The following is a 15613-nucleotide window of genomic DNA, read 5'->3' as shown; positions in this document are numbered from 1 at the left end:
TTTTTGAACAGTGGCTCAGATTGCTAACGAGCTCTCATGCTTATTTCAAAAATGCAGGCAAACTACTTCGAAATTAGTACAGGCTTAGAGTTAAGTTAATCATACCCAAAGCATTGTTAGAACAGACTTAGAGTTTGTTGGGTAATGCGGCCTGCCACTTCTGCATGTGAAACACCATTTGGTGGCTAAGAACTAAGATGATTACAAGCAACAACAATCCCACAGAGGGTAACTAAACTTGAAAATTTCTAACAGTTACAGCAGTTATTGAGTTAAAATTTGATTACAACTACATTAGTACAAGAGTGAATTGGTACACCTAACAAGAGAACTTTGGATGATCTTGTTCTGAAAATTATAATCACATCCAGAAAAGTTTTCCGATCTGTACAATTGAATCAAAACAAGGGGACTGCTTATCTTCTACGTTTATTGCTTCTTTCTTCGCTATGCAGGCGTCGACTAGGTCCAGCTGAGTATCCTAAATTAGCATGTTTAGTGTGCGGCAATGCAGGCCCTACCATAGCTGCTTGATTAAATGAAGGCTTCTCTGAAGTGCCAAATTGCTGGCACAAAAATTCAGCTTGGCAAAACTCACCTACATTTGGCAAGGTGAAGCCACTACTCTGTTGCTGTTGCAAAGAGCCAGCTTGCTGTGGAAGGCAATCCTGAATCACATCAAAGTCCAGTGGAATGGCACCTGTGAGAGTTTTTATTGCAAATTCAATGCAGGGGTCTGACCACGCATCAGCAAAAGGCAAGTTGAGAGGAGATACTGGCTTCTCGTCAGCCTTGCTGCTAGTTTCAACCCCTCTAGCATGTTCTGGAATAAACAGATTTCCATTATTCCCAATGTCTTCCTTCCCAGCATGCTCATCCAAAACAGCCATGCCCACAAATTCATTATTGCTTGAACCTGGTGACACTTTAATGCTATCGGAATCAACAGGAGCGCCAGTGAGAGTTTTTATTGCAAAGGCAATGCATGGATCTTGCCATAACTCCTCGAGTGGCAGGCCAAAAGGCAGTCCTGGCTTCTCACCACTATTATTGGCAGTTTCAATCTTTCCACCATGTTCTGCAGAAGCGAGTTTACCAGGAGATGAAATAACAGCACATTCATGCTTCTCGTTCCTCTCCTTTCCTGATCCTGCCTTTCCAGCATGCTCCATATCCACAATACCATGCTTGCTTTCATTTGACTCCACTGGCCTTTCTGTGCTTTTGGAGGTGTCAAATGCATTCTTTGTATTCAGCTCAGTGTCAAGCTCACCACAGGAAGCCTGCTCACTTGTACTAGCAATTATCTCATTACCTGGTTCAACTGCAGCTCGACGAACTCGAGTTATTGCCTTCAGTTCTGGCGTTGGAGCTAGTGGAATGCCAGCAAGACGCTTTGAGGCCCGACGAGGAAGGTTGATATCATTTTTATTCTTGGATTTTCTTAATCCAGCCCTTTTAATTTCCTTTCTTGTCTCCCCAACTTCCAATAGTAGTTTATCCTCTGGAACACCACGTGAAGGATCTTCAACAAATGAAGTCCTAACAAAATCACACTTCTCTTCTGTTCGGTTGGAACCCTTAGCCTCAGGAAATTCTGAGCTGCTTGATTCAGCTCCTACTCCACCTGCATCATTAAGAAAACTCATACTGATCACAAGGTCTTAGCATGCAGATTCAGAGTAATAACCCCCAGAAATTCACCCAACAAAACCCCACTCAGGAATCCTGTAGAAATTGCACATCCTCCGGCAATTTGTCAAGTTACACATCCAACTCCTCTTATAAATAACTATCAAGTACTCAAAAGTAGAACTATTTTCCCAACCTCATCCCTTCCATCGTCTTACACTCACCTCTTTATAGAAAGAAGCAATGAGAAAAAAAGCAAGAAGGATAAAAAAATTGTAAGAAAGCAGCTACACAAATTTTTCTTGGCAAGGATAGGAATTTATGAACATACACTGGATAAGAGTATGCTTGGAGACAGCTGTGCATTCTCCTGTAGAGGCTGAAGGAAGTATCTGTTTGTCCTTAGAAATTTCACACGACTTCAAGCTCTGGTCACTTATAATTGAACTTGGATTTCTGTCAACTGTCAATTGTTGTTTCTTAGTTGCAGACACACACTGATCAGAAGTATGCTCAGAGACAGCCTTGCATTCTCCTCTAGAAGCTGAATCATGTATGTGTTCATCTTTAGCAATTACACATGACTTCCAGGTCCGGTCACTTATAATTGGACTTGGCATTCCACTGACTTCCAATTTTTGTTTCTTGGCTACAGAGACACACTTATCAGAAGCATGCTCAGAGACAGCTGTGTATTCTCCTGCAGAGGCCAAGCTAAGTGTCTGTTCATCTTTAGCTATTTTGCATGACTTCAAGCTATGGTCACTTATAATTGAACTTTGTGTTCGGTTGACTTCCAACTTTTGTTTCTTGGCTACTGACTCATACTGATCAGAAGTATGTTCAGAGACAATTATGCACTCTCCTGTAGAGGCCGAATTGAGTATCTGTTCATGTTTTGCAATTTCACATGCCTTCAAGCTCTGGTCACCTGTAACTGGACTCGGTGTTTCATTGACTTCCAAATCTTGTTTCTCGGCTACAGCTGGTGACTACAAGAGAAAAAGGAAATGTACTAAAAAAAGTTAACAAATTGAAGATTACCAAATTTAATCCAATCAATAGTTTCAATTGGCACCCCAATTAAGGAGCACCAGAAAATAAAGTTAGACAATCATCAATGTTGCTAAAAGCACTAATCAGTGCAAGATGTCATGCGCAACAAAGTAGCTTGTGCCTTAGTGTCAGTTTCAGAAGTAAGAACATACAAAGTGGATCTGTTCAAACATGATTAGAAAGCAGAAGCACAAAACTACTTGCAGACCATCACTTTTCAAAAGAACACAAATGGTGCTTAAGTGGTACCTAAACGCCTCAACCTTGAGACCACACTGAAATCTTCCTCTTGCTAAGCAGATAATTGAGCATCTAAAGGGTGGAAGATTGGGGTTACCTGCAAACTAATACACTTTGACACTACAGAAGCACAATAACTTTTTAGACGCAAGAAAAGGTGGATAAATTAAAAATAAGGTTGTTTTCTGTTTTTATGCTATTTAGACATACACACATGCATATGAAGGGGATAGAGCTACTTGAACAAGCAGTTAGACTCCAAAGGAGTACTCTACTGTCGGAGGCAAAAGGTTGGTGCTACTAGATTTCTTGACTTAGTCTTATAAAGGAAAATGGGGAAGGGTAAGGCGTTTTTAATTCCAATCAACTATTTACACGTTGAAAGAAAGATAGTAGAGCTAGATGAGATTGCCTAACCCACATACCAAAAGAGTATTCCAATTTTGGAGACGAGTAACGGTGGTTAAATAAGTGTCAAGATGAGTAAATAAATAACACTTTTTTTACCAATAAAAGCGTCTCATTATGGTTGTGTGTATTTTCATTATCCTGGTTGGTCGCAGATTGGACATTTTGACAAATCTCAGATGGACAGGCCATCCTAGGACTGAACTGACCAAAAGAGAGATTGACCAAACTAACCAAAAAAAAATTAATTACTACATAAAACTATATAAGGAAACGGTTGGAGGGTGAAATTAAAGAAAATATCTGATTAACCAAATATATAAAGGTGTGAGAATAGAAGCTAGTTATTGATGCACCCACACAGGTTTTATCATCTTTCAACTCTACAACATAGTTGTCTTTGCGGTTTCGCTTGAATGCCAGCCTTCCTACCACACCACTTTCAATGTAGCGATGTGCTTCCTTCATGGAGCGGAAAACACATCCACTTACAGGGTCAGTGTAAAACTGCAGAAAATAAGGTCAAGTTAAATAATATATGAATCCCTAGAGGCTGAGCTATATTAGCAACTCATTAACTTTAGAGCATGAGTAGCATGCAAATTGAAGTTAACGTGACAAACAAGTATTTCTGGAAACAAGATTTGAGAGAATTGTGGATATGGGATGATGTTCATATTTGGGACTAAGGAGCTCATGAAGAAGTTTTGCCATAAGAGGAAGTACAGGTTCCATACCGGGTCTCTTCTGATTCTGCCACCTTTCTTTGTTACTTTGATTTCCTTGGTCCATCCCAGAGGTAACCCTTCTGGTACAGTCTTCTCGATTACAACCTAGATTGCTTGATCATTAAAAGCTTTTTCCAATAAATTGATAATATAACCAAGAAAAATAGAACAAAAAAAAAGGCCCAAAAGAGCAGCATGCTTCCTCAGACCTTGTTTGAGGACCACTGGTCATTGCTTCCTACCTTTTCTTCAGATTTAGGATGGCTTCCGTTGAGATAGCGAGATACCTCAATCTTGGAGTTGAATCTGAATCCACCCGTGGGAGGAAAATAAAACTGCAATAAATACAATGATTTAAGATAAGATTTTCAGCTGAAAGATGATTTAAAGTTTTTACTTCATTTAACATCTTTTTATTGCTGCACTCTTACTTTAAGTAACTTTCAACTGATAATCAAAGACAAGCAGAATCGTATCTTGAAAGACATGGTCATGCCTCCATTAAATAAGAGGCGAGTGAAGCTCGCATAAGAAAACTTTGCCAAGTGGCACTAGTTAACAAATAAAAAGCCATCACAATTTAAGATGTTGTAACCCAAAGACTTTTAGCATTACTCTAGAGAATACCCTTTCATTTCAACAAGGAGTAGCGAATATTGGGGAGCTAAGCAAAGCAATAGCAAGTCTTTAGCAACTGGATCCAGGAATCATTTTGGTGGCTTCACATACTCCATACTTCTGATTAATTTGATACAATCAAATAAACATCTTCTGTAAAACCGAACAATTAAAATGTGCAAACTTATCGTATTCATTGTAAATGGCTTTCCAAAATCATTAAAGAAGAAAGAAAGAAACCCTAATGCAGCCATGAATTATATATTCTTTCTATTTTCCAGCTTCCACTCAAGGGAGCAAAAGCGAAACGAAGCCATGGAAAATGGCTATTGGTCCAAGGCCCTATCTAATAGAATCAACAACTATTTACTTTTTGGAAAGTTCAAAATTCATTTTCATGTCACAACATGAAAATAAATTTACTGTAATGCTTCATGGTATCACAATCCAACAACACAAAAGAACTTCACTTTGCTGAATCTGTTCTTCATCTCACTTAACACAGCTCAAGTTTGAATCTTTCATTCACAAATTTACAAACCAATTTCTAGACGCACAGCAAATGGGCATGCATCTCATAATATCCAAACTTCAACTCCAAACTTTCCATTCCTACACAGTACTGGACATTACCAATTACCGCATCAGCTAAAAATTAACTTACCTCAACAAAAATTAAAAGAAAAAAAAAACATAAATTCACTTCTATTACTTCTACACAAAGCTCACCAACAAAATCCAAAAACCCTAAAGATCCAAAAACAAAGGACAGCAAAACCAAAAGGGTCATTTCTTCATCAACAACAAAGCAAAGATCTTAACTTTACCCAGAGCTACATATCTAAAACAGAAAAAGCCAACACAGAAAGACCAAATCTTGAGTTAACAAAAGACTAGATAAAATTAAACAGTTACCAATTACCTTATCTTTTTTACCGCTATTTCTCACTTTAACTTCTACCCTCCAACCTTCTGGCAACCAGTCATCGGATTTAGGATCCCCCATCTCGTCCACCGTTGTCTTGTCCCGGCAGTGATCACCGGCAACTGAGAAAACCACAACCACCACCCTTTTTCTTGTACTAAATAGATAACTGCTTTGTTTTTCTGAGAGTCAAGGGTCTTGAGAAGAAGGAAGATATGGGAAAATTCAGGACAAAATGAGTGTGTGCAGGATCCCACGTGTTGCCAAACTTCTAGTGTTCTTATTTGACCATACAACATAAGCATGAAACTTGTCGCTCCCATCACAGTATTAGTATTTGTTTCGTCTACTGTCCTCGGTATCTTAACCAGTCTTGATGTGTTACAGTAGGTAACACACCAGTTTCTCACATTTACATCTCGGATTTGAATTTGATTGGTTTTTTATAAAAAAAATCCAATTGAAAAGAAATTTAGTTATAATAGAAATTTTTATTTAGTTAATGGTGCATTCTTTTTTGTTTTATTATCTATTTTATCCTGTTTCTGAGAAATGAAAATAGAAAAAAGATGAAAAAAATCGACAAAGACGAACTTACCAAATCCATGATGGTTTATGCTGACCAAATGATTATTTGATTTATTTTGAAACTATAAACATTAATTAATTGATTTTGATTAACTATAAAGGATTTTAAGCTACAAATACTCTGTTAGTGTATGATTTTTATGGATTACTTTACATGCTGAGTGTGGACTTTTGTTTTTCTTCTACTATTTTGCTCATCTGATTAAGATTCTGGAGTATGATGCTTCTTGCAACGTTGTACGACTCCATGGTCTTCTTGGATTTGTTTGTTGGAAGTATTACCGTTAATCTTATCCATTTCCTTGTCTTTTTCATGGTTTTAAAACTTGATTTTTATATTTATTTTTGATTAAGATGTTTGATTCCAGTTGATTTAATAATTTTTTTTTTTAAATCAAAACTAAATTCTTTTAATGAAAAAATTAGTGATATATTTATTAGGTGTTGATTAGATCGATCATATTATTAAATTAATCCAAAGTTTTTTATGTTTTTAACTCAAAATAATATCTAGATCTCGAGATAATTCCGTCCGAGTTTTAAAACAATATTTTTTTTGAACGGATGATCAAAAACCCTATAGGAATCTAGTTTCGGCTAGCAATCAAGCTTGCCACTAGCAAGACTTCAAGATGGTATTGAAGACTTTCACATGATCCTTTAGCCTTGTTGAGTTGAGATGTTTAGGGTTTTGGATAAACTCAATATGAGCTTTATTAATGGGCCTCAAGTAATTAAATTCGGGCCTGAAGATGTGCTTCAGGCCTTTGGTATTTACCTACATGTTTTGGGCCTGCGGGCTTGAGGTTAGGGGAAGGACAGCTTTCCAAGTGAGAGAGGGTTGTAACAAAGCTTAGCTACCACTTCCATAATTTATCACCATGATCATAACAGTGTAAAAGGCAAAATTGATAAACCCGGCTTGTCACCTTATATACCTCAGAATTTGGGTTATAAGTTACATATTTTAATTTAAATTAGCCTGGATTAATCAAAATAATATCGTTTTATTAAAAATAAAAACAATATTGTTTTAAAAATAATAATTTTTTAAAAATCAAATCAGATTTTAATCGAGTCATTAGGATTGTAAATTGACTTTTCAAGTCAAATTAAGTTAATTCTGTATTGATTTTTTTTAAAAAATAATTCAAGTCAAGGGTCAAGTTGATCGAGTTTAGAGTTGACCCATCAAATTATGTTGGGTTTAATAATTATGGTGAAAGTATATTGAAAGGGTGTGCTTCTAAAATTATCCAAAAATAAAATGTAATTTTAATTTTCAATGAAAAAAAAACACAATTTCACTTTGTAAATGACCAAAATTTCCATACAAATACAATAGTTAATAAGGTTTTCGAATGAAGGGTTTAAAACAAGATTAAAAAAAGGATCTATCTTAATTATTAAAAAATATATTGATTAGAACCTTTTTAGCTCAAGATTTGTGTAAGTGGATTGAATAAGACATGATTTTAACCTTTGATGGCATGAATCATAAGTGGAATTATTTAAAAGGATTATTAGCAATATATACCACATCCTTTCCTCTTGATTGCCTTGTTTGTTGAAGAGTTGTGAACAAAATGTTGTTGCCATGCCATGAACACCATGGCTTAGGTATAATGAATTGTAAAATGATTCTTGTGATAAAAAGGTTTTTTAGTGCATCTTTTAGCTTCTATTTTTTAAATATTTTTTATTTAAAAAGTTTTAAATTAATATTTTTAGGTGATTTTTGATGATTTTAAAGTGTTAATATAAAAAAATTAAAAAAATATTATTTTGTTATATTTTAAATTAAAAAGTATTATACATCAAATTATCAAATACACGCTAAGAAACCATTTGATATTATAGTAGCTTTTGCTTTTTACTTCACTATAAAAAAAAACATTTGGTTACTTAAATAGTTTTTTTAGACCGGGTCCCATACATAATTACGTTTAAAACTCTGATTTTATAAAAACTAAAATAATCTTTTTTTTTTCATGAAGAATTGTTTTTCATTTATTATTCATGCAAAAACTTATCTTACAATAATTTTAATTAAATATGAATTTTTAAATCTATTTTTATTAAATCATAACTTAAAATATTTTTCTTAAACCGTTATTTTATTTAATCAGAAGCAAAAACAAGCTAAGTAGCTGCTAATAATCCTGGCTATTTAGCACTACCAAAAGTCAAATTTTATTAATTGTCAAATGGGATAAAATTAAAGCTCCGCCGGCCGTTCCTCCACCAGTAGACCTGCATTCTCTTGCAATGCCTCCAAGAAATGCATCACATTAAACAGCTAATAAAGGCAATTAAATTAAGTGATTACTATACAGAATTAGCATTTTTTAAATAATATATGGAAAAGTCAAAATAATATTTCGTAATTGTGCATTTTTTCAATTAAATTAAACTTGTGATGATATCACTAAAGCCAAGGGCTATGTGAATTTGGACACAAATGTATTTTATAAAAAATAAATCATGAAAAAAAAGAAGAGAGAGCTCATATATATTTTTGGTTGATTTTTCTATGACTGTCTCATTTGATTGTTCCCGTACACCTTCTTGATTTATTATAAGGACTCCATAATTTTCTTTTCATCATATTCTCCAATAAAAACAAAAGCCCTCTTCTCCATGGATCAAAACATTGTGCTAAATTCATGATATTTGATGCAGTAGGCACCTGGGGCAATTTGGATTCTAGGGTTGAAGATAAAATGCTGTTCTTGGAAGTTTGTGGATGAGCATAGTTGATTATTTTTCCAATGCATAATGGCCCTTGTGTAGCTAGCTCCAATGTAAAAAATATGAACAAAAAAGAAGAAGAAGTAAGGATGCACATGCATGTGAGTAATTTGTGTACATGAACTGTGGGCAGGAGGCCAGGAATAATGGCTGTAAGCATTTGAAAAACAAAACAATTCAGGAGTTGTTCATGATCCAGAGAATCTTGCTGCAAAGGAACATCATTGTTTAACTTGCTATTGATAAACAGTTCAATACAAAATCAATAATTCTGGACAAAACAGAATTATCTACTTCAACTACATCGATCATTCTAGCGGTGTAAAAAACAGTCCTGCAAATGTTTTACCATAAGAAAAAAAAAGATAGAAATATGTTTAATTGAAGAAATAAAAAATAAATATAATAGTTTTAAAGTGAATTTATGTCTTCTAAACTAAAAAAACATAAATTTATTTTCTTTGCCTTAATTGTTTCTGTTTTTTGTGTATCGAGACAATAATACAACGCTGTCCAAATTAGTACTGGCAGAAAAAAAAAAAACTTTAATTCAGCAATCTTCAAAACTGGATGTATAGGGAAAATATGTATAGATTATTCAACAAAAATATTTTAAAAACACTATATATATTTCAACAAATGGGAACAGATTGGAATTTTGTTGATTCGATGATCAGTTGTGGAGTGGATTTGGTCCACAAGGAACAAGCCTGCGCGAGACGGTGTGAAGTGCCTTGATGTTGTTCGTGCTGGATTCTGAAGCCTTAAAAATGGAAGAAAGGGCTTGTAGAAACATTGAAGAATGTTTGGTTTTCGACCCTTGTTCTGTTTCTCCATTGCTAGTAGATCTTTTGGTATCGCGGCAAGTGGTGCCATGAACGAGTACCAGGAACACTATCAGGAAAATAAGGAACAGCTGAGGATTTTTATTCCTCATGATGAAAACGGTGGGGATATAGAGACCAGAGAGGTTGATAGATAGGAAAATGGATTTTAGAGCAGAGGGAAATATGGTAGGTTTGTTGTTTGTACTTTGTCTGTGTGGTTAATTAGGCAGCTTCGAAGTTTATTTATAAGGTTGGCCATGTCAGGCCAGGCCACCTTATGTTTATTACCATTTGACTTTCATAAATTATCAACTCAGAATTTTTATTTTTTTAATTAATGTGAGTATTCAAGTTAGTTTGAATATATCTTGATTAATTTTATAAATTTTAAAATTAATAATTATATAAACTTTTAATAACTCTAAAATTTATACATCTCAGACAAAATTCCTACAAGGTTGAGGGACTTCTTGCTTGTCTGTAAAATTACAGGTAACAAGTAATTTTCGAACGAGGTTGAATTTGCGAAAAATTATTATAATATCTAAAATAATTCAAAATAAAACTCTCTCGAATTGACAGGTGGGCCTGCTACAGGTTTTAATAATTAATTATGTTTGGAAGAATATTTTTACATAACTTTCACATAATTATTTATAGTTTTCTGAGAAAAAGTCTACAACCTTTCCTGAATATAAATTCCTGAATACAAAGCATTTCTCCGTAATGAGGCTGACTACGTACGGATTGCATATGCCACAAGAATTGAACCCTCCACGCCACAGGTTTCTTATTACAGATAGCATAATCTCTTACAGTAGAATGTTTTTGTTAAGGAATGCATTCTGTAGTTGTCTTTCAAAAAGGCAATGTATATGCAATGCTGCCAAATTACATTGCCCGATCCCCATGGAGACTAAAAAACAGTGGAGTAGGTGGACCGGCTTTCCTGTTTATTAAATTGATAAATCCAAGTTGACTCTATCAGCGTGCAGGCCAGGCTTCGCCAATTTAATTATTTGAGGCAAATATGACGTATGGATCGAGGGATATAGCTAGCTAGAGATTAAATGAATGGACATCTTTTTATTAATTTTGCCGTGTGAAGTGATGTTAGGGTGCTGCTATTGAGCATGAAATAAGCATAAAAGATAGCATAAAAACTGATCAGCGCCTTAAATATTTTCAAAATTTGAGCGTAGTGACAGGTTTGTAAGGTTGGGCTCATCAAGCATGAAGCATAACTTGGAATCTTGAAGAGGCAGGAGGATGGCTGAGGGAGTTGGTGGGCACCAGCTATACATGTAGGATAGGGTTCTGCAGGAAAAACAATGAAATAACCAATCTCTAGACTGAAGATGATGCAGAAAGAACAGTGCATGACACATGAATTAATCTATAATAATGTTGGTCTACTTTGAATAAGAAAAGTCAGCGCATAACCAGCCTGGTTTCAGCTAAAATTCTTGTCAAGAATTGAGCTCCATCTATTATAATTTTCTCGCTCTCCCTCTCCCCTCTCCCCCTCTTTTTTTATCTTAGAACTGCTTCCTTATCAACCAATACTAAATCTTTTTCACAGATGATTTTAAAGACACACCCTCTATATATATATATCGATGTCGATTTGGTGTATTCAAGAGAATAAAATCGTCTTGAATGGTGGTCTCAACTCTCAAGGTTTGAATTTAAGAAGTCGAGAGAGAGAGAGAGAGAGAGTTAGAGCAAATTTCCCTGATCACCAAGCATACATCTTAATTAGGGTTTGTTATAATCCATCTTGTTAACTGCGTACTCACTGCCTTGAGCTTTCCTTGTATATGTTCTTGAAAGGGAATGTATTAGAATTAAACAACTCCTCAATTGTGCTTAACTAGCTAGTGAAGTTGGTTTTAACAGTACAGTTCGATATGAAGATTTCAAATCCTTCTGTTCTATGCTCTGTTAGCCATCCATGTGATCAATTTCAAGATAATTTCAGTCAGACATTTAGAAAATTTTCTTTCTATATATCAAGCACATTTGACCGTCATCCTATACCAACAATAAATAGGGTCTAGGAAGTGCAATGTTCATAGCTAGAATATATAGGTTAAGGCCTTATATAGAACATGGGCACGGCTGTGGTTACATCCACGTTTCCAAACGCTGATACAATCACAGCCATGTACGCGTTCCAAACAGAGCTGTAAAAAGAAGTAGATTTGTATGGACGCATGATTTTATAGGTTAAAGACATAAAGATAAGAAGAGAAGAAAAAAAGGTTGGAATCTTCCAACTATAAAGTCAGCTGTCAACCCCAGCCTAGTGTTTGTAGTTTTTTTTGTCTTCAGTGTCCCTACTGGCTGCACGGTCCTCTCAGTAATCAGTGCTTTGATCACTGGCTTCCTCTTCATTATATAACACACCTTATTTGCTAGGTAATTTTCTTGAAGCATTTCAAGATAACTAAAAATAATTGACCATACAGTGGCTAACTTTGACTGGATTACATGGTCATTTGAAGCTATGATGCACAGCTCACATGTCACAATTATACAGTCAAGTAGGACTATTACCGCAACACACTCACGAGGAGAAAAAATGAGCTTACATTTTCCTTAAAAGCTTAATTAACTACTACACAAACTAAGCATGGTAATTAATACATGATGCACTTTTACAACTCAATCTAACTTCGGTTCCTGGGAAGAATGAAAGAACTACAGAGAGGGAGGCCATCTTTCATTCTTTCCAGGAACCAAGTGGATTTTCTGTCTCCAAAGCAGTATCAAGGACTTCTCATGGAAACAGATAATTACAAAAAACGACAAATCCAATCAATTGTGAAGTGGATTAGGTCCACCTGGGACAAGCTTATGAGATGCAGCATACAACTTCTGGACCTTGTCGTCTTTATTGAATTTCACAGTGTGAGCGATAGCCGGCAGGTGCTGAGGGAGTGGGAGAGAGAACTCGGTGTTAAGTTGCTGTTCTTCTTCATAGGTAGCTCGGCTGATATGCCTGCAAGTAGAAGGATGGAGTAAAGATAGCATGATTGTGCTGAAAACTAGAAGTGGGAGTAAAGGGCTATAAGCTATTCTCATGATTTGAGTCTTGATGAGATGATGAAAAAAAGAGGTTCTAGAGATGGTTTTCAAGTAGAGAAACACAGGATGTTTTTGAGTAATTTTTAGTAGGTCTAATGTCTTTATAAGGGGATCAAGCAACCTGATGGGAAGGGAGATGGGGCCAAAATTAACAATCCAATCGTATTTCAAAAACACGAATAGTACCCATCTTTCTATTCCTTGGTAGCCCTACCTCATATAATTGACAGCAACAGGTGCCCTTGAAAAAGGGTTAAGAGAAAAGGCCAAGTTTTTCAAGGAGCAAACGATTAATTATCTCAGACTGCTCAGATCCCTATGATTGATGGAGTAATGAATCAAGGCTGAAAGCCCTTCCAATCTCGACCATTTCATACCTTGATTTGGTTAAAAATATCATATCAACTCAACTTTCCAGGGACTTATAACTAGGATTGAAATGAATGGCCTCAAAATTCAAGAGATGAACTCAACTGTGTAAATTTGTTGTCCATTATATTCTTCAAAACTCATGAAATCTTCATATGACAAAAGTAGATGATCTGTCCATAACTTCTTTCACAAGAATGTGTTTCTCATCATGTTTCGAGCTGAAATCTGATAATAAAAATCAATTTGACGTATTAAACATGGAATTAGTCGGCAAGGCACGAATCACAAGACAAATTAAATCTTGGCATGCCATTGCAAAAGAGGGGACAAGGCATTAAATAGAGTGTACGTGTTTGATAAGATAGCTCGATGATCACCTTCAAGCTGCCAGCGCAAAGAAAGCGAAATTTGCTACCTCTAAGAGTTACCACTGTGATCCAACAGTTGCCCTGCTTTCATTCAAGTTAATTGCAAAGCTCGTCACGGTGGAGAAATTTGAGAGCACTGGGGATCAACATCTGCAGCAGATTGAAGTTCGTCGGGTAAAACTAGTTACAGTATATAGTCATTTAACTCGTAGGTTGTAAATTTGTTTTTTTAAAAAATATTTAATATACAAGTTTTTTCAATGTGGTTTTTTATATAAAAAAATCAAAATATAAATAAAAGGCTTATCAAAACGAGATTAAGATATTTTATAATATAAAATAAGACATTTAGGTGATTGTATTTATTATATTTATTTGTTTAAATAAATAAATAATAAATCTATATCCTAAATAAACAATGACTTAAAAGATAAATACCAATAAAGCTGACTGAATAAACTCGTGCTATAAAAAATATTATGTAAGGTCAAACACATCAATAATATAATTTAAAAATAAATATTTTTTATTTTAAAAAATAAACTCATTTTTAAAAATAAACTTCATTTGTAAAAAAAATTATAGATAAATTAGAATAATGTATTGAAAAATAAAATAGAAACAGAACAACTAAAAAAACTTATATTCAAAAAATACATGTAAAAATCGTTATCTAAATCACGAGACCGAGATAAACTCATAGAAAAAACTTGAAGATAATCACGAAACCAATGTAAAAAAAAAAACTGATGCAGAACAATAAGATCGTACGAAACCGAATTCCCAACAAATTAAATGTTAAAAGATGAAACAAGGAAAAAAATAATTACATAAAAGGATAAAAAAAATAAGGGTGAGAAAAAACATTAATTAGAGGGATAAGATGTTTTAATTGGAGGGTTTAATTGAATTAAAAAATAGGTTTAATAAAAGGAAAAAAAATCAAAAGAATGAGGGTCAAACTAAAAAAAAAAACAACATAAAATTTGATGAATGATGAAATTAAAAAAAGAAACTTCAACAAAAGTGTCAAGGACAAAATTAGAAACTTAAAAAAACAAGGATCGAAATGAAAAATCAAACATACAAGAAATTGCAATTGAATGACTAAATTGAAAAGAATAAAAATTTCTATAAATAAAAAAGGAACAAAATAAAAAATTAATACAATAAGGACTGAAATTGAAAAGTAAAAAACAGAGAAGACAATGATATACATTACCTATTAAAAAAGAGAAAAGAAAAAAAATCAAATTACCACCGGCAACAATATGACCACATTCAGCTATCATGCGTCACTCCAAACGAAAGAAGACATAACAATAAATTTAGGAAGATGACAAAAGGTTAGTTACGTCCACCGAGTGACATCACATGCGTTGCCTGAATGGCGGGGACACCAGCTCTACCAGCTTTAAGCATTAAGAAATTTTAAAAAAATATAAAAATACCAAAATACCCCCCAACCCTGACAGCTACATAAAATACCCATATGAAAGTATAAAAATATTCCTATATATTAAGCTTATATTTCGTCTCTCTCAAGATTAAAGATATAATTGCACTATAAATTAAAATTCAATAACCCCAAAACATTCTTATCCAGCAGTACAATTATTATTTTTACTCTAGGGGCAAGTATGTATTTGTACTACTAAAAAGTTTATGCAATGCCAAAAAAATTTTTGGTCAACAATTCAATATTTTATTGATTTTAGAAGTAAAAAAATAAAAAAAAATATCTCTACTTAAAAGACTCAATTTTTTTGGACCAAAGAGTATAAAGATAATTTTAATCAAGATATATTTTACGTCATTTAGTTTTTCAGGTAATGCTTAGAAAATTTTCTATTGCTGGAATTTCTTTTTGACATTTAACACAGTATATAATCAACTTACAGGTGGTTGCTGGCCAAAAACATGGTTCACGGGTTTAGCTGAATTTGCACGAGAGATGCAACTTGGAGAGGTCTAAAGTGCTACAAATGAGCCTCTGCCAACCACGGGAAG

At 34.3% G+C, this 15613-nt stretch overlaps 1 protein-coding gene and 1 long non-coding RNA gene across 9 annotated transcripts; both read right to left on the bottom strand.

Moving 5' to 3' along the window:
• Positions 1–201: 201 nt before the first annotated feature.
• Positions 202–6073, bottom strand: LOC7454489 (methyl-CpG-binding domain-containing protein 13). 8 transcript variants are annotated; one of them, XM_052447604.1, is made up of 7 exons: positions 5605–6073; positions 4274–4399; positions 4074–4169; positions 3697–3843; positions 1964–2624; positions 599–1627; positions 202–517 (listed from the first exon to the last, which is right to left on the bottom strand). In XM_052447604.1, the coding sequence occupies exons 1-7, from the start codon at positions 5686–5688 to the stop codon at positions 417–419; spliced, it is 2244 nt and encodes a 747-aa protein (XP_052303564.1). In that variant the 5' UTR covers positions 5689–6073; the 3' UTR covers positions 202–416. The 8 variants fall into 8 exon arrangements, with proteins under 8 accessions (XP_052303564.1, XP_052303565.1, XP_024442469.1 ...); XM_052447605.1 differs by having other exon boundaries at positions 202–1627; positions 1964–2156; positions 2322–2624; positions 5605–6057; XM_024586701.2 differs by having other exon boundaries at positions 202–1627; positions 4307–4399; positions 5605–6059.
• A 6146-nt stretch (positions 6074–12219) lies between these two features.
• On the bottom strand, positions 12220–13925 carry LOC127904370 (uncharacterized). The gene is made up of 2 exons (XR_008057488.1): positions 13613–13925; positions 12220–13460 (listed from the first exon to the last, which is right to left on the bottom strand). It is a non-coding gene; the product is annotated as an uncharacterized LOC127904370 (long non-coding RNA).
• Between the last annotated feature and the right edge of the window lie 1688 nt (positions 13926–15613).

The sequence above is a fragment of the Populus trichocarpa genome, chromosome 15 (assembly GCF_000002775.5).
Source record: "Populus trichocarpa isolate Nisqually-1 chromosome 15, P.trichocarpa_v4.1, whole genome shotgun sequence".
Lineage (NCBI taxonomy): Eukaryota > Viridiplantae > Streptophyta > Magnoliopsida > Malpighiales > Salicaceae > Populus > Populus trichocarpa.
Note: the sequence above shows the minus strand (reverse complement) of the source record. Positions and strands in the feature narration are given on the sequence as shown.